A 19,125-nucleotide genomic window follows, 5' to 3' on the forward strand; every position below is an offset into this window, starting at 1 on the left:
GGGATTGCAGCCCCCTGAGCATATATCATCTGATCTGCTGCATTACGCAGATGACCCTCCTGGTCATACAGGTCTCCCTTATCATCACGTACAAGTATCAAGGTCGCAACCATGTCTCGCGGCTCAGTATCGATCGATGTTCGGACTGGAGTATCGATTGATGTCAGAAGGAAAATGTCGGTCGACGGAACAGTTTCTTCGGTCGTCGATGGTGAGCGAGTGTCGGTCGACGAAATTGGTGTCTGGGTCGACGGTGGTTGACGAAAATCGAGCGACGAACTGTTGTTGTCGTCGATTGATGAGGAGCGTCTTCCTTTTCGGATTGAACGTTCCAAACTTGCAGGGTCTGATGAGAATAGCAGTTGAGTTTCCTTGTAGCTTCTGGTATTGCTGGGCATGTACCTGAAAAGACAAGAATTTTTTTTTGTGTCAGAAAGTGGTTTTAAGAAGTAACCTAGATTAAACCAGACTAAATCTGTAAGGCAATCAAAGCTCCCGGACAACGGAGCCAAATTTCATATCACTTAAATTACCCTAAAGATTGGATTACTCTCTCAATTAAGAGGTTCAGTAGTAGTACTTAGGGATCGAATTCACAAGGAGCTAGAGAACCTAATAAATCTAATCAGATTGATTAAGCTAGGTTGATTTTATATTTAAATGTAAATAGTGTTGACATGAAGCAATAAGAAGAAGAGATGAATCAGTAAGAGAGTCGGTTAAGACAAGTGTTCAAGATGACTTGTGTAACAAGGCTTTCGGTTTAGACAAGTGTTCAAGATGACTTGTGTATCAAGGCTGCCCGTACAACCTAGGAGCCCCAACGTGACTTACAAGTAAAGGAATGGGAGAGTTGTGCAAAATATTAACTAGAAACACTCTCCTTAACTTATCTGAGGAAAGGAAACGTTGGGGAGCCAGTCACATGAAGAACCAAGGTCTTGGGAGGACAGACAGCCGTTGGGACATGTCACGTTCAGCCTGGCGTGCCTGCACAAGTCAGTTTGGACACTAGTCACATTGTTTATTCTTATTGTGAGATTCTCTTTGTTTAGTATTTTCCTAGGATCTCTACTTGTCTATTTAAGTGCTGTATCCAGAACCTAAAATGGATTAAGGAAATATGTTCCTCATTATTCTCATGTCTCTCTCTCTCTAGTTCGAAATACTCTCTCTCTCTCTCTCTCTCTCTCCCGGATTCTACTTCTCTTTCACCTTGTTCTTACTTTGATTCTCCTCTGTTCTTGATTCTCTACTCTAAATACACCATCTTATCTTTATAAAACTTTATGGTATCAGTGCAACAAAGCTCTTGAACCTACTTTCAACTTCCGCAAAAGCTATACTCTGTTCTTGTTGTTCTTATTTCTCCAAGATTCACTATCTTGTAACAAGTGAAAGATGGAGAACAACAAGCCTGTCAAAATACCACTGACTCTAAAGGGAATGAACTACTCCCTATGGTCAAGATTGGTGAAAACAGCCCTTGAAGGAAGGGGATTATAGAGCCATGTCTCAACTGAAGCAGCTCCAAAGCAGATCCTTCAAGGAGAAGATGGAAAAAAGATAGTGGTGACTGATGAAGACAAATGGTCTCAAGAAGACCAGATGGTGCTCTCTCTCCTCCACAGCTCTCTAGATCCGGTCATCTTGGAGTCTTACATATATTGTGAGACTACCAAAGAATTATGGGAGACTCTCTACAAGGTTTATGGAAATACTTCCAACCTAACTCGATTTTTTGAAGTAAAGAGGGTCACCAATGCTCTTAGCCAGGCAGACATGGAGTTTCAAGCTCACTTTGGCAAGTTCAGGTCCCTTTGGGCTGAGCTTGAGATACTCAGGCCTCACACGGTTGATCCCTCAGTCCTGAGTGAAAGGCGTGAAGAGGATAAGGTCTTTGGCCTCCTCCTAACCTTGAATCCAACTTACAATGACCTTATCAAGCACATACTCAGATCAAACAAGCTCCCCACACTAGATGAGGTATGTGCGCAAATCCAAAAGGAGGAAGGGTCATTAGGACTGTTTGGGAGCAAAGGAGAGCCAGCCGTGGTGAATCAAGCTGAAGGGCCAGTAGCAAACAAAGGGGTGTACAAACAAGATGATAGGAAGGCCTTAATCTGTGATCACTGCAAGAAGAAAGGCCACATGAAGAACAAGTGCTGGATACTTCATCCCCATTGTTGGATCCAATTTTGGTCAATCCCACAAATGGGCCGCAACCAAAGGCATGGGCCTTAAAGGGCCTGAGCCCATAGCAAGAACACGAGCTCGAGAGGGAGTCGCCGAGGTCGCGGGGATTGCGCAACAAGAGACAAAGATCTCGGAGCTACCACGGAGATCTCGAGGTCGACTCACTATAAAGGAAAAAGAAGAAACACGGAAGAGGACACGTTGAAACCCTAGAGAGAGCTACACATTCATATCGATCTTATTGTCTTCCCACTTTTAGATTCTTTCTTTACTGATCTCATTTGTATCACTCGATCTAGTTCAATTCATTGTATTCGATCTTAGTCATCAATAAAGTCAATTTTGACCTACTGGAAACTATTTAACATCGTTGTGTTCTAAAGATATCGTTGCCTACATCATTTGTCTTCCCTATATCAAACCCCGATCACTATCAAATACTTTGTCTAGATTTTAGGTTCTACATTTTGGGGCCGATTGTGGGGAAGATAAACGAAAAACATCTTTGCTAAGAAACTGATCTAAGTTTCCTAAGCGCGACTATGGATCTCAACCAAACCACCGGAACCACGTCGTCGGGAGTCAACGACATCGATCCTATCGGATCCGACTCGGGAGCTGGAGTGACCCCAACTGGGTTAACGGGAGCCAATGATGCGACTGAAACAGCTCCGACGCAACAAATCCCTCCAATCAGAACATCGAGTCAAGATCAATCTCTTCCGATCAACCAGACGACGATCCCGGAACGAGCTGGAGCTCGAGTTTGGAACCACCCCGGAGATAGATCATCCTCTGACGACCTAACCCGATCCTAATCCAGACCGATCTCACCGACTCCTCTAGCCCAAACCCGAGGAGAACTAACCGAACTCCGAGGAATGATGACAACTCTAATCGACAAGATTCGTAGTCAAAGGATCGCCAACCAAGTCATTGCTAATAGACTGGACCAAGCCGAAAGGGAGCTCGCAGAGCATCGAGTTGCAAAAATTCGGGAAAGAAATCAAACGCCCCTCGATCCGTTAAGGGCGACGTCCAACCCCCAAAGCACTAGACTGTTCGGCACTCCAGAGATCCCAAACGCCCGATCCAGACGCTACACGGGAGAAAATTTGCAACGACCCCTGCCGCAGGGCATGACCCACCGAAGCTTAAGCCACAGTGGACTGGATGAAATCGACACTGGACTCCAACGCCCACAAAGCACTCCGATCCAATTCCAGAACGGATCAACGGAGAGGCAGGGGGAGCCAAGAACACGAATCTCACCACCAAACCATTCTATCCCCGAGAATTGAACTCCATCCGTGACCAGGACCTTCCATCAAGTAGGATTCGATAACCCAACTGAACAAGCTCGGAGACACGGTCTTCGCGGTCCCGTCAATATCGACCCCCAAAGGGAAGACTTGGGAATCCCGAACGAAACTGGAACCTTCCAGATTTATATCAAAAGGAACGATGCCGAGCTCAAAAGGATACATGCGATCGTACACATGGTGACGAGCTCCACTCCCGATATCGACATGGTCATCGAGGAAACGAGAAGGACCCCATTCACAAACAGAATCGCCAGCGTAAGACTGCATCACGTTGGGAAACTGAAATTCCCCGAATACGCCAGGAACACAGACCCAAAGGCCCATGTACGAGCTTTCCGTGTAGCGATATCAAGAGCACACCTCACCGACGACGAAAAAGAAGCCGGATACTGCCGTTTCTTCGCCGAGAACCTCACTGGAGCCGCCCTAGAGTGGTTCGCTGGACTAGAAGAAAATTCTATCGACAACTTTACCCAGTTGGTATCTACGTTCTTCAAACAATACTCAGACTTCATAGAGACAAGAGTTACCGAAGCAGATCTCTGGAATCTCAAACAAGCACCTTTCAAGCCATTAAGAGCATACATAAACAAATTCCTAGAAATCAAAGCCAAGATCTCACATCTGAACGAAGTCGTTGCCCTCGCAGCGTTAAAGAATGGCGTCTGGTTCTCATCCAAATTCAGGGAAGAATTGGCGGTACGAGCACCTATCTCGTTGGACGACGCTCTACACCGAGCCTCTTATTTCACCACTCACGAAGAGGAAGTCGCAGCCTTGAAAGAACAGTATAGCGCGAACAAGAACAACGCAACCAAAAAACCTGCTACTCCTAAAGAACCAATCACCAAAGGGCAACATTCCTACGCAATAAATAATTCGCCGCAAAAGTCTTCAACATACTGTTGGGGTCGAAAACGGTTACAACGAAGTTAACGTCCAAATCCCCGAAGAAGAAAACAAAAAACCTTCTTCGACAAATACTTTTTCGAAATAGATTCTTCTTTACGAAAAGCTTTGCGGAGGAAACACGAGACATCGGACAAGAGCTCGAAAAGGGTTGCTACGCAACGACCGAACGCGTGTTCCGCTCGGTCGCTACGTAGCGACCGAGCTCTTCCGAGACGTCGATACGACATTAGTCCATGCATTCTTGTCTACCCTTCGATGCTATCTCCCGAAGACCGTAGCGAACCCATTTCATGTTTCCCGCCATTCTAAGTCATCGATCAAGCTTTACGGTAAAAATCGCGGGAAGTTCACTCTTTATCGAAAGAAGCCGTAATAAACGCCTCGAGTCAGAAGACGGCCCAAAGGAACCTAAGACATGACTCGAGGCCCAACTTATGATTTTTTAACCAACATCCCGTAAGCCGCATGACGGTTTACGCTTGGTTTGCGAGGAAAGATAAATGTCAAGTTTCCGCGGATAAATACGAAATTTTGAAGATAATTACGAATATCGGAAAAATATGGAATATCTCCATTTTTATGCTATGGCGGCTTAAGGGAAGAAGAGGAAAAGCGTAAACCGACCTAAGAGCCAGTATATAAGGAGTCCTAGGCGAGAGGCATGGGGAGGACTTTTCTCAGAGCAAACTTAGCACTTAGAGCAATTAGGCATATTTCCGTTTTAGTTATTCGAGCTGCGACTCAACTAGGTTATTGCCGTCTTAGGGTTTAGAACTAGGAATCTCGCCGACAGCTCTCGTAGCCCAGGCTCTTACCTTGTTGTAACGCTCAAACGCAAATTCGGAATAAGATCTACTTTGCTCTCTTTTCGATTTCTTATACTTTATCGTTGTCACTATTGTGTTCTGACTGCTTGGCGTGTGGTATTAGCAGATATCCGGGACCTCTGGGAAATTAGGGTTTTCCTAGTTTCCTTATTTAAACAGAAATCGACAGTGCGAATTGGTGGTACGAGCACCTATCTCGTTGGACGACGCCCTACACCGAGCCTCATATTTCGCCACTCACGAAGAGGAAGTCGCAGCCTTGAAAGAACAGTTTAGCGCAAACAAGAACAACGCAACCAAAAAACCTGCTACTCCTAAAGAACCAACCACCAAAGGGCAACATTCCTACGCAATAAATAATTTGCCGCAAAAGTCTTCAACATACGACCTTAGCGAATACAGCGCTTTCCATGATCGCAAGGCCCACTCGACCGAAGAATGTCAAGCCGCACTTCGCAATCAAAACGAAAATAAGAAAACTAACGAAGAAGCCGGAGAAGAAGAAGAGCCAGTGACTCTGAAATCCAACCGAAAGGCCAAAGCCCCAACAAACAAAAGAGACAGGGAGATCGAACAGAAAAGATTTGACATGATTTCACGGGGGCAGAACAACAACACAACCGATGAAATCAAGAGCCAACCCGTAGAAAAAAATACGCTTCGAGATCTTGGTAGCAATCAACACATTGGAAAATCCTGACGAAGTCACTCCCCCTCCCTGTGTCACTCCATACAATCCAAACACAAAACCACCTAGCGTAAAAATCTCCAACTTCAAGCGAAAGAATAAAATGACCAAGATTCGCGAGCTGCTGGAGACCCCGATTCAAAAACAAGACAGAATGCAGACTCTCAATCGCAATCTGTCTGGGGGGCAGAGACACTACCGACCAGCACTGACTAAAAGGAGGAATTTTCTGGCCCACAACAAGGGCAAAAAACGAATCGACTTCATTTACGGAGGTTCCAAATTCTGGAATTCGGTCAACTCAATCAAAGCATACCAACGGAGAGCAGAAAATAACGTAGGAATTAGAGAGCCCTTGTGAGGTCCAGATCACGAAATCACCTCAACAAAAATGAAACCGCAGACCTCGATAAACCACACGACGACTCTCTCGTGATAGGAATCGACGTCGGTGGCTGCTAACTATCCCGAGTAATGATCGACACCGGAAGCTCGGCCGACGTCCTCTTCTACGAGGCGTTTAAAAAATGGGATTAACTAAAGCACTCCTAAAGCAAGAGCGAACTCCCCTCATCAGCTTCGCAGGAGAGACCACCTATTCTCTCGGATCGATCGAGCTCGCAGTAACCGCTGGAGAAATCAGAAAAATCGTAGAATTCATCGTGATAGACCGTCCAGCCCCATTCAATGCAATCCTCGGGAGACCTTGGCTATACAGCATGAAGGCAGTCCCCTCGACATATCACCAATGCCTGAAATTTCTAACCTCGAAAGGAATCGAAACTATCAGAGGAAGCCAGAAGAACTCCAGGACATGCTACCTCGTGAGCTTTAAGGACATCGAGAAACACCCTTAATCAGGCAGCCAAAATTAACAACAGACATACTTACCCACACGAACAATCGAAAAACAGACCCTATCCTTCGGAAAATAATCGAACTACGTTATGACTTGATCCCTCGGCGAGGGTACGTAGGCAACTCACGATACGAGTCCAGTCACCCTCCACCTATAGAACTCAAAGTGGACTTACCGCAACACCCAAAGAACAACGGCACGACAATATCAAAAATTGCCTTTATTTTCACAAACATGTAACGAAACATAATCCGACACCGTAATAAATACAGTTCTTAGACATTCGAACACACCAGACTTCTCGTATCAGAAAATCACATAACTGCGACAGTTGACCAAAAACCGGGACCATGATCAAGTCCTCGGTCGCGGCCAACTCCGCCAACAAGCGCGACAAAACTAGCTAACAAAATCTTTTGTTACATCGAAACTCTCGATAAACGTATCGACAACAAATCGACACATGGCCCCAAAAGATCGGCTTCGCATAAAACGTAAAAATGGCAACAAATAAATCAGGACCCACGACCCCTTCTTTATTAAATAAGAAATAATAAAGCAACAAAAGGCAGAGGGAAAAACAAAGAAAGTCCCTAAAGCTACTTTTCGATGCTGAATTCACCATCCTCAAAGCGATCACCCGAGCACTTCGCCACGTCATCCGCCGCAGAAGGAACCTTATCGAAGAAATCCTCTGGCAGATCCTCCGAAATCTTAGGCAGGTCGAGCTTCCCAACAGAGAAATCCGAGGTCGCCATCACATCGACCTCGGACCCAAGCTCGAAGCCGCAACAACTCATCCGAAGCTAGGAGATTGTTGCTCATGATCTCCTTCAAGAGATCTATATTTGCCACGACTTCCCGAAGACGAGCCTCACAATCAGTTGCAGCCTTCTTCTTTTCCCATTTCTCCTTCAGAGAAACCAGCACATCCAGATAGCTATCCGCCATAGTCTTTTTGGCCACACGTGTCGCACGGCGAAGGTCGTCAGAGAACTTATTGGCAGAAGATTCAACCTACGCTTCCAAGAAGTAAACTTGCTCGAGAGCCGATTTCCTTTCGTTACTCACAACTCGCAGACGAGCTTCGAACAAAGCAGCCTGATTCCCTAGCTTTTCAGCGGCAGCCAGTTGAGCCGCTTTGGCGCGCTCCCGGTCTTGAGCCATCTTTAGACCGAGCTTTAGCTCACGAACGACATTCTTTATTTCATAAAGTTTGTCAGAATGCGGAACGTCTTGCAGGCGTTTTTCTAAAGTCGCCGCAAACTCGTTGTTAGCCTCCATAGCCTGAAACACGACAAATCAGTACAGACAAAACGAACCAAAGATTCGACAATGACCAAATTCCAAAAGGAATGACCTTGGCATGGGCCACAGCCATGTTTACGTAAGCCTCGCACTCCGTCATATTATGCAGAGAGGGAAGCGGACATCCAGCAGGTTTGAAGTGCCTCACCAAATGAGCAACACTATCTGGATCTTCCGTAATAGGACAATACTTGGAATGCGAGAACTACCAATGAAACGGCTTAGCAACAGCCGCTTCGCCCGAGACACCAAGACGGCGATCCAAACCATTCGTTTTAGCCTTCTTCGGAGGACGATCACGCCCCTCTGAACCCGTTGGGCTACTCGACTTAACGCGAGCCACAGATTTTTCACCTTCGGGATCATTGACCCCTTGGGTTGAAGGCCGCAGAAGTGGGGTCTCTTCACGAAGAACTTCTGTGAGCGCATCACTCACATCTCCGGATCGAATACGATCCGCATTGGCACTACTAGTTCGAGTTCGTACCCTATCGGAATCGCGAAAGTTAGATATTCTCGAAATCATATTCCTTTAGCGAGCGAAAACGAGACTAAATGAGGTACTATGATGAACCCTAGAGCAAAGCCAAAGCTTTATAGGGATCGGAACCTCGCCATATCTCAACAACTCGAACAAAAAGAATCTCGAAAGCTAAGGAAACAAGGATATTCCAAAATATTATGCTTATCCATTAAAAGATATCAAAGATATCAAGATCAAAGATCGTCAAAAAAACAAAAGATATTAAAACAGAAAAAACTAACTAGAAACAGAATCATCGGGGACAGACGACCCCCCCGACTTGATCCACCAAATCATCTGAGACTTGAAGAAGATCGAGTTCGGAGATTGAACAATCCAGCACGGCGGCTTGGGCGACAAGATCCTCGCAGTCTTCTTCCATTCCCTTTAATCGTGCAAGCTCTGCATCCACAGTCAGACCCCCATCCTTAAGCTCGTTCAGGAGATCGATGTTGGCGGTCACTTCTTGTAGCCGGATCTCAGCAGACACTTCCCTCTTCTTGCTCGCCCACCTACCCTTCAAAGATTCGAGAACTTCCCGATACTTTGCCGCGATATCGCGATGCGCAATGCGTGAAGCGCGGCGAATGTCCCGATCTCTCTCGACTTCGAGAGCCGCAATTCTTGCCCTTTGAGCAACCATCTGGGACGTGAGAGCCTCGTTCTCCAGATGGACTCTCCTCCAGTCTTCAGTCAAAGCTTCGATCTTCTCGGCATCCTTCTTCCCTTCTCACTTAGTGGGTTCGAGCTCCTCCGAAAGACTCTTGATCTCAAAACTGATGCTCTCGATTTCCTTGTCGTTCCGAGAAGCCACTACATGATCTTCCATCGTCACGACATACTCATTAAAAGCTTCCATCACCTGAGAAGAAATGGAAATAAGCAAATACCACAAAACAGATTTTCAAAAAGAATGAAGGCGAGAAATGAACCTTAGAGCTCGCCACAGCAACCTTGGCGTAGGCTTCCCTCTCAACCGAGGAAGCGAGAGATGGGAGACGACAACCCGCGGACCTCATGCGACCAGCAAGGGATATTAGGTCGCTTTGGGCCGCAAACGAAGAACCATCTCCCTCAGAAATGAACCTAGGACGAGACGAACCAGGCAAGGCACCCTCTGATGACCGACGTCGCTTGCGAGTCACCGCCACAGTCTTGTCTTCCGAGCCAGGACTCAGCGAGACAGGAGATCGAGTCTCTCGTGAAACATCTTCGTCGTCGGAATCATAAATCGAGATCAAGGGAGACTTTCCGGAAGCTCGCCCCCTCGATGCAGACCCAGGAGTTTGGAACGACGACCTCCTCACAAGCTGTCAAGTTAGCCGATCTGAAGACTGGGTCTGAACAGAAGGAGTCACTACAACCTCCTGGGAGTGTTCGGCCTCGTCTTCAGACGACTCAACCAAAGGAGCCCTGTCGATCCCCACCGGCAAGGCAAAGACAGTTTGAATCTGAGTTTGATTGAAAGTAAACCAGTTTGAACGACCCCTCCGAAGGACCCTCATCAGACCACGGATCTCATCTGACATTGAAGAGCTTCCAGAAGGAACTGAATCAAACGAAAATAAACGAAAGTTTTAGTCTTCGACTCCCCAAAAAAAAAAAATCATCAACACATAGGCAAAAAAAGAAAATTAACTGATAGTCTCGGCCCAACGCCGGGGAAGCTGGGAGAAATCGAAGTCACCCATAGATGCTCGATCTATCTTGAAAACAAAAAATTGCTTGCGCCACTTCTCGTCGCGATAAGGGATGTCCTCGATAACGTGGTGAGCTGGGCGCGGAGACACGAGGAAAGTACCAGGATTCTGATTATTCCGCTTCACCAGAACGAACTGACGAAACTCGCTAAGACCAAAAACAAGACCCTCCTCCCTAGACTTAACCAAGAAGGCAACAAGATGCCTAAGAAAGTTCGGGAGAAGCTGGGTAAGCGATAACCCAAGCTTCGCCAGGACCTCGAGTATTGGCTCCGAGATCGGGAAGATAAGACCGCATGAGTGAAAGAAGGAAAGATAAGCTCTGTAGTAGCCTTCTCTCACGGTTTCGGGAGTCTCATGTGTACCGGCCAAATCAAGGACGACGGAACGATCGACCCCATACACCTTATAATGGTTCTCGAGATCATCGGCTGTAGTAGTCGGATGAGGAAAAGTAAAAGATGAACACATCTCGAGCTCAAAGAACCGAAAGATTCAAAGCAAAGGCGGAAGAGATGAGTAAGAAGAAGCGGAGGTACGATAAAAAGAAGACCCTCTACGTATATATAAGCCACCTTAATGGCTCTATCATCGCTATCAAGAAAAGAAATTATGACCTAGCCTATGCCCTAGCGGCGGCTAGAGTAGCCGTTACCGATTAAAATAATAATAATAAGAGCGCCAACGAACGGCTCTTTTCGAAAATGATCGATAAAACCAGATCCGAGTGATATCAGTTACCAAACGACAAGACCCTGGTCAAAAGATAACCGCCCCTTTTCCTTTTCGATCAAATCAAAAGAGGCTGGGGGACAAATGTTGGACCCAATTTTGGTCAATACCACAAATGGGCCGCGGCCAAAGGCATGGGCCTTAAAGGGCCTGAGCCCATAGCAAGAACACGAGCTCGAGAGGGCATCGCCGAAGTCGCGGGGATCGCGCAACAAGAGACAAAGATCTCGGAGCTACCACGGAGATCTCGAGGTCGACTCACTATTAAGGAAGAAGAAGAAACACGGAAGAGGACACGTTGAAAACCCTAGAGAGAGCTACACATTCATATCGATCTTGTTGTCTTCCCACTTTTAGATTCTTTCTTTACCGATCTCATTTGTATCACTCGATCTAGTTCAATTCATTGTATTCGATCTTAGTCATCAATAAAGTCCATTTTCACCTACTGGAAACTATTTAACATTGTTGTGTTCTAAAGATATCGTTGCCTACATCATTTGTCTTCCCTAGATCAAACCCCGATCATTATCAAATACTTTGTGTAGATTTTAGTTTCTACACCCATCTTAAGCCAAACAAGTTCAGAGAGCCACGCTCTCAGTTCATGGACACTAGAGCTTACTTCTCAAATGATGGAGTAGAACCGACAACTCCACCAACTCCAAGCTCCAATGCTGGTATGGGAGGAGCCTCGGCATCAACATCAGCTTACTCTGCGGCCAGGATCCATCCAGATGAGACCATCAAGTGATCTGACTTAGAGGCTCTCATCAAGGCCTTGAAAGAAAACTCTGGTAACACTAGAACCCTTGGTTCCTCTCTTAATGCCTCTCACATTGTTGGTAGCTCTATGAATGTTTTAAAATCAGCTAGACCATTAGTAATAGATTCTGGTGCATCACATCATATGATTAGTGATTTAAACCTGAGTAAAAACATAGAACCAACTCTAGGAAATGTGATGATAGAAAATAGAGATAAAATCTCAATAAAAGGAGTAGGTGAACTTAAGTTATTTAACAAAGTATCTAAGGCCTTTTACATGCCCACTTTTGCTTCAAACTTACTGTCTGTTAAAAAGGTAACTAGTGATCTGAATTGTCATGTTACCTTCACTCCTAATGATGTGTATTTTCAGGATATTGAGACTACTAGGTTGCTTGGCAAAGGTATAACTGTGGGAATCGAAATTCGCACTGTCGATTTCCGTTTAAATTAGAAAAGTTAGGAAAATCCTAATTTCCCAGAGGTCCCAGATATCTGTTAAACCACACGCCAAGCAATCGGAACACGCGATTAAAGACCAAAAGAAATAAGAAATCCTAAAAGAGAGCAAAAGGAGTTTTATTCCGAATCCGCGTATGAGCGTTACAACAAGGTAGAAGCCTTGGCTACGAGAGGTATCGGCGAGATTCCTAGTTCTAACAACCTAAGACTGCAAAACCTAGTTGAGTCGCAGCTCGAAATAACAAAAACGGAAAGTTGCCTAATTGCTCTAAGTGATAAGTTTGCTCAGGAAAAAGTCATTTCCATGCCTCTCGCCTAGGATCCCTTATATACTGGCTACAAGGTCGGTTTACGCTTTTTCTCTTCTGCCCTTAAGCCGCCATAGCATAAAAATGGAGATATCCCATTATTTTGCGATATTCGTAATTATCTTCAAAATTTCGTATTTATCTGCGAAAACTTGACATTTATCTTCCCTTGCGAACCAAGCGTAAACCGACAAGCAGTTTACGGGCTGTTGGTTAAGAAATCGTAAGTTGGGCCTCGAGTCATGTCTTAGGCCCCTTTGGGCCGTCTTTCGACTCGAAGCGTTTATTACGGCTTCTTTCAATAAAGAATGAACTTTCCGCGGTTTTTATGGTAAAGTTTGATTGATAACTTAGAAATGGCGGGGAACGTGAGATGGGTTCGCTATGGTATTCGGAAGATAGCATCGAAGGGTAGACGAGAATGCATGGACTGATGTCGTATCGACGTTTTGGAAGAGCTTTGGCTCGAGCCCGGTCGCTACGTAGTGACCGAGCGATTGCTCGGTCGCTACGTAGCGACCGTGCTTTGGGTCGAGCTCGGTCGCTACGTAGCAACCGAGCAAGCGCTACGTAGCGACCGAGCGAGCGCTCGGTCGCTATGTAGCGACCGAGCTTTTTGGCTCGAGCTCGGTCGCTACGTAGCGACCGAGCGGAACATGTGTTCGGTTGCTGCGTAGCGACCCTCTTCGAGCTCTTGTCCGATGACTCGTGTTTCTTCCGCAGAGCTTTTCGTAAAGAAAAATATATTTCGAAAAAGTATTTGTCGAAGAATGTTTCTACGTTTTCTTCTTCGGAGATTTTGACGTTTACTTCGTTGCAACCGTTTTTGACCCCAACATAATAAAAACGTTCATGTCGATTTTTACGGACTTTCAGACATTGATTCCGTCGTGACCGATTTTGACCCCAACAGTTAGCCCCCCAGCTCGTTAGAACCATGAGCTTCTAGCGTGAGGTTTTAGCGAGTGGCTTTGCAAGTTAGGTGAGTTAGGCGGAATTAATGGTCGAAAAGGTTCGTGGTAAGTGGTCTTCTCGCTCTTCTAAGAGTAGAACGCGATAAGATTGGGGCTGCGCCTTATGACGGCTGCCTACGTACCCTTGTTGAAGGGATCAAGCCTTTCGTAGTTCGTCTTGGAGTTAAGGTTCTTATGACTTGTTTTCCAGCGAGACCTTTACGGTCTAGTTTTTATGTAGCGGTTATCAGGCGTGTTGCTGCCGATGGTATTTTATATGGGTGTAGAAGGAAGACTACGAGTTGTCATCTTGTAATCTAACTCTGTGTGAACTGCTATATCCATGATCTGTTTCGAGAGTTTTCCGCAGTGTGTAAATCTTGCGGGATTTCTGAAGACGCTCGAATATTGGCAAAGAGACAAATTTGGGATCTCGTATCAAGGTTTTTGATACTATGCGATGGGTTTAGAGATGTTAGAGACCAGTGCGATGGGTTTAGGGCAAGACCTAGGTTTACTCCAGGTTTTAGAGGGTGCAATGACTAATTAGACTTACGTATCCCGTTTCAGTTTCATCCTGATTCCATACCGATTTAAAGTCTGCGATAGGTTCTCGGCTTATACGACTTGTATGGTTGGAACCGAGCATCTCTCCAAGGACAATTTTTAAGCCTCCTTGAAGTGCTGACCAAAAATTTTGGGTTTCTTTTATAGCGCTATTATCCTTGTGTCGGATGTACGAGAGTCATCTCCACGAGATGGCTAAGTCTGTTTAGGACGTTAAGAGTTCGTTGTGATCAGCAACAAACTTAATGGTAAACAATACCGTTTCGAGTCTTCGCGAAGGATATGTTTTGAGAAAATGTGAGTGCGTATGACTGTCTGGTCTTCCAAGAAAGTGTTTTTATCAAGGAAGGAAATTTCGTCAAAGAACAAACCTTTAGGCGTCTACGACGTCTTGCGAGGCTGAAGATTTGTTATTCTTTCGTATGCCGCATTTCGTGCTTGAAATGTTCGCGGGCTTGATGATGTTTTGCGGTGTTGCAAGGGTTTAGTCTTAGCCCTACGTTTGAGAAACGTTCTTGTTTGACTACGGATGTTCATTCCTGTTTGGATGCTAATAATTTGATTTGCGATCGAGGAATTAGGACCGAGGTGTCGCGTAAATTTTTCCATGGGAAGAAGCGTTTTCCTTCATAGTGCTTTGTGAAGTGTTAGCTTTTCGAGATCTATTTCGTGCATTTTTTAGGATGTTTCGTATAACTCTAGAAGCTTTGTTACAAATTTTTCCTTACATGCCGCGTATTATGGGTAAAACGTTGCGGGCTTAAAGTGAATTGTGGAGCGTATTGAACTCGGTCAATTTTCGAAAAGTTTAGATCTTCCTTTAACCATTTGGTTGTTAGGACAGAGTTTCGTTACGAAGAATTTATCATATGACTTCCGACTGTAGGCTATACGATAATTATTCTCTTAATAGTCACACGACGTTTTTAGACAAATCGTAGATTTTCGTTTAGCCGTTAAGTGATGGAGCTATGGTTTATCAAATAGTTTGGCTTGGCGTGAGGGATGTGTTCACTCAGATAGCCAAGGATGTTGTAGGTCAAAGATTAGACCATGGTACTTTAACATTTAAGGTCATGTTAGTTTACGATCGTCCTTAAAGGGGATGGCAAATATTGGTTTGGACCTTTAGTGGAAGGCGTAATTGACCGAGGGCCAAAGAGTGCTTGTTGAGATTGATAGGCCAAGTTTGTCGGGGTTATCCATGCTAATATGGCCGATAGTCGTAGAAAACGATTCTCCGCTCTAGGTTTCAGTTATACGATGAATATTTCGTATAATGTGACTTATAGTCTTATGAAAATCGAATCTTTTTTGCCTGAGGAAGACGAAGCCCAAGAGGTTTGCTACATAACCAGTGTGGAGTCAGTGGCGGGATGACTGCCTTCTCGGATGTGACCGAGGGAAAAGGAAAGCATAAGCCAGCGAGCCGCATGGTTCTTCATAAAGCCTGTTATGTTAACTTTAGAAAGTTTCTTCGTAAGACTTGGTCAGATTGTACGAAGGATTTTTCGCGTAAGTAACGGGGACCGGTTTTACGAAGGTTGTAGATCGGTCATATGTAAACATATGTTAAAGTAGCGTTATTTCTATGGGTTTCATGAGAAACGTTTCTGCTATGATTTCGATCCTAGGTGAAAGTTGCTTGGAGTTACTCATGGAGTGTTACCGAAGTTTATTTCATTACGATCTATCGCAGAACGTTTTTCATAGGTTTTATGAAAGGATTCTCATGACACATTCGTTTTTGGAATGAATTGGTCGACCAGAGGTGGATCTAGCCACCATTGGGAGGAAAGCGTCTCTTTGTGCACGATGCTACATCTATTCTCGAGTTTTTTTCGTCACAAATATTTTCGATGCTTTTCCGTGACCCACTTGGTACAACGGAAACTGAAAGAAATGCTTTGGTGATTGAAGATTTCTCGTAGAAATTTTTAAACGAAACTGGATTTCTAAAACTGGAAAGGGCTTCAATACTTTGGCTAATCGTCGAGTTTCAGTTTGATATTGGTATATGTTTTCTGTAAGCATAATTGCGACAAGAAATGATGTATAGTCTTTGAGATTATGTTCATGATCGTCTGGATATGTTGCTAGCATTTAGACGAATTTTAGATTGTCGTTTGCCTATTTGAGACGATTTGCAAAAGTTTTTGAAGTTTGGGAGTATACGAGTATAGTATACGTACCTACTCCCTTTTTTTTTAACGAAAGAAAACAGTTGAACCGATACTTTGAAGGGTTGTGTACGTTTCTTCTTCTAAGGTTTGAAATGATCAATAATCCTGGATGATTTAAAGACGACGCTTGGACTGTGATTTGGTTTGTTTCCACTTTGACGACTTGGAATATGTCGGTTCGGAGAAAATTGCTAGAAACGAATCGGTTTTAAGACGACGCTCATGTCTCTAGTTTTTTCTCTCTTTAGGAAGCGAGCTTGATATGCTTGGCGATCATTTCTCGACTTTCGGAGAGTTTAGATCGGTTTGCAAGATCTGGCTGAACAGTTAAGGAACGATCTATCGTGACAAGAAAATCGCCTAAGACTTAGTTCGCTAGACTATCCACCTAGGTTTTACGTTCCCTAAAGTTCTATGGCAGTCTCAAAGGCGTTTTTATTTCTTAGTAATTTCCTACGAAAATTCCAAGTCTGATTTCAAAAATTTCAAGTCGGAAATACCTTAGTTCTCTCGAAGACGCAGTTTTGTCTCTTCTCAGTTTTGCTTGCTTATTTCCCCTTCCTCTTCTCGTGTATGTTCGCCATTTTCGATATTGGTCTTTATCCTTTAAACTTGACATTTATCTTCCGAACTTGGCTGTTATCTTCTCCTTAGATACGACGTCAATTTTTATAAAAAGGTTCAACGTAATCGTATAGTTGAGGCGGCTAAGGTGTTAAGTTAATTTATGCCATTTTATACGATTAATCTGAATCCAAGCGAGAAAACAAGTCTTTGCGGGTTTTTTTATCGAAAATTTTCAATGGTAACTCCAATCAAGACAAAACAAGAGACGTTTCGATCGAGATTTGAAGGAGAACACAAAGATGGAGGTAAGGGCGAGTAGGAGCAAGCGAAGGAGTTTAGACGAGTCTTACTTGTTTTTGTCATAAAATCTCAACGGAAACTCCGATTGAGACAAAGCGAAAAGCGTTTCGATGAGGATTCAAAAGAGAACCTAAAGGAGGACCTTTCTGAGGCCTGACAGGTCGCTATGTAGCGAGTGAAGGTCTGACAGGTCGCTACGTAGTGAGTGGAAGCAAGCCAAGAAGAGTCCTACTTGTTTTCGTCGTAAAATCTCAACGGAAACTCCGATTGAGACGAAACAAAAAGCGTTTCGATGAGGATTCAAAAGGGAACCTAAAGGAGGACCTTTCTGAGGCCTGACAGGTCGCTATGTAGCGAGTGAAGGTCTGACAGGTCGCTACGTAGGGAGTGGAAGCAAGCCAAGAAGAGTCCTACTTGTTTCCGTTGTAAAATCTCAACGGAAACTCCGATTGAGACGAAACGGAAAGCGTTTCGATGAGGATTCAAAGGAGAACGCAAAGGAGGACCTTTGTGAGGCCTTGCAGGTTGCTACGTAGCGAGTGGAGAGTTGGCTTGAGCTCGGTTGCTACGTAGCGACCGAGCCGTGTGCGTGATCGGTTGCTACGTAGCGACCGAGCCGTGTGCGTGATCGGTCGCTACGTAGCGACCGAGCTGTGTGCGTTCTCGGTCGCTACGTAGTGACCGAGCTGTGTGCATGCTTGGTCGCTACGTACCGACCGAGCTGTGTGCGTGCTCGGTCGCTACGTACCGACCGAGCTGTGTGCGTGCTCGGTCGCTACGTGGCGACCGAGCTGTGTGCGTGCTCGGTCGCTACGTGGCGACCGAGCTGTGTGCGTGCTCGGTCGCTACGTGGCGACCGAGCTGTGTGCGTGCTCGGTCGCTACGTGGCGACCGAGCTGTGTGCGTGCTCGGTCGCTACGTGGAGACCGAACTGTGTGCGTGCTCGGTCGCTACGTGGCGACCGAGCTGTGTGCGTACTCGGTCGCTACGTAGCGACCGAGCTGTGTGCGTTCTCGGTCGCTACGTAGCGACCGAGCCTTATGCGTGCTCGGTCGCTACGTAACGACCGAGCTTGGCTAGAGTTCAATCGCTACGTAGCGACCGAGCTGTGTAATCGATTTGCTGCGCTTCCTTTTTCCGCGATTAACCTAGTGGTTTTCTGCGGTTTTTGGGAGAACAAGTTTTACTCTTCCAAAATGTTTTCGGAAAACGTGTTTTGGTAAAACCCTTACGCGTTGAGATTTCTTTTGTTCGGTAATGAGCCAAACTTACGGGGTTTGATAAGATTGATCGATTCCCTTTATGTTTAAAAAGAGAAATCGCGAGCTCGTTTCATTGCACTTCCTGTAGCGAAAAGTCGCAGCAAGGTTTTCGATTTTCTCAAGAACTGTGGCGTTTGCATAGGCGTTGGCCATAGGCGCAGTGGCGGCTGGAGTTTTCTTACCAGCGTTGTTGCGAACTGCGATTTTCTCTTTCGTATTTCCAGACATTGTTTTGATCAAGCGTTTTGCGGCTATGAGTTAAAGTAATCCGTACCCCCCTCCTTCTAGCGCCAAACTGTGGGAACTGAAATTCGCACTGTCGATTTCCGTTTAAATTAGGACAGTTAGGAAAACCCTAATTTCCCAGAGGTCCCGGATATCTGTTAAACCACACGCCAAGCAATCAGAACACGCGATTAAAGACCAAAAGAAATAAGAAATCATAAAAGAGAGCAAAAGGAGTTTTATTCCGAATCCGCGTATGAGCATTACAACAAGGTAGACGCCTTGGCTACGAGAGCTGTCGGCGAGATTCCTAGTTCTAACAACCTAAGACTGCGAAACCTAGTTGAGTCGCAGCTCGAAATAACAAAAACGGAAAGTTGCCTAATTGCTCTAAGTGCTAAGTTTGCTCTGGAAAAAGTCATTTCCATGCCTCTCGCCTAGGATCCCTTATATACTGGCT

At 45.2% G+C, this 19,125-nt stretch overlaps 1 protein-coding gene across 1 annotated transcript; it reads right to left on the reverse strand.

Moving 5' to 3' along the window:
* Nucleotides 1–9,368: 9,368 nt before the first annotated feature.
* LOC106454209 (uncharacterized protein At3g60930, chloroplastic-like) lies at nucleotides 9,369–10,809 on the reverse strand. Its single transcript, XM_013896365.1, has 4 exons — nucleotides 10,278–10,809; nucleotides 10,003–10,187; nucleotides 9,571–9,948; nucleotides 9,369–9,500 (listed from the first exon to the last, which is right to left on the reverse strand). Exons 1-4 carry the CDS (start codon nucleotides 10,807–10,809, stop codon nucleotides 9,369–9,371), a joined length of 1,227 nt encoding a protein of 408 aa, XP_013751819.1.
* Nucleotides 10,810–19,125: the final 8,316 nt, after the last annotated feature.

Source organism: Brassica napus, chromosome C8, assembly GCF_020379485.1.
Source record: "Brassica napus cultivar Da-Ae chromosome C8, Da-Ae, whole genome shotgun sequence".
Taxonomy (NCBI): Eukaryota; Viridiplantae; Streptophyta; class Magnoliopsida; order Brassicales; family Brassicaceae; genus Brassica; species Brassica napus.

Excerpts from the sequence above, each read along its gene's own strand:
- LOC106454209 (XM_013896365.1), bottom strand. The coding sequence starts at position 10,809 with ATGTGTTCATCTTTTACTTTTCCTCATCCGACTACTACAGCCGATGAT. Across the intron at positions 9,949-10,002 it reads AGGCCGAACACTCCCAGGAG|CTTGTGAGGAGGTCGTCGTT; the intron begins GTTGTAGTGACT and ends CTAACTTGACAG. Across the intron at positions 9,501-9,570 it reads TTGCTGTGGCGAGCTCTAAG|GTGATGGAAGCTTTTAATGA; the intron begins GTTCATTTCTCG and ends ATTTCTTCTCAG.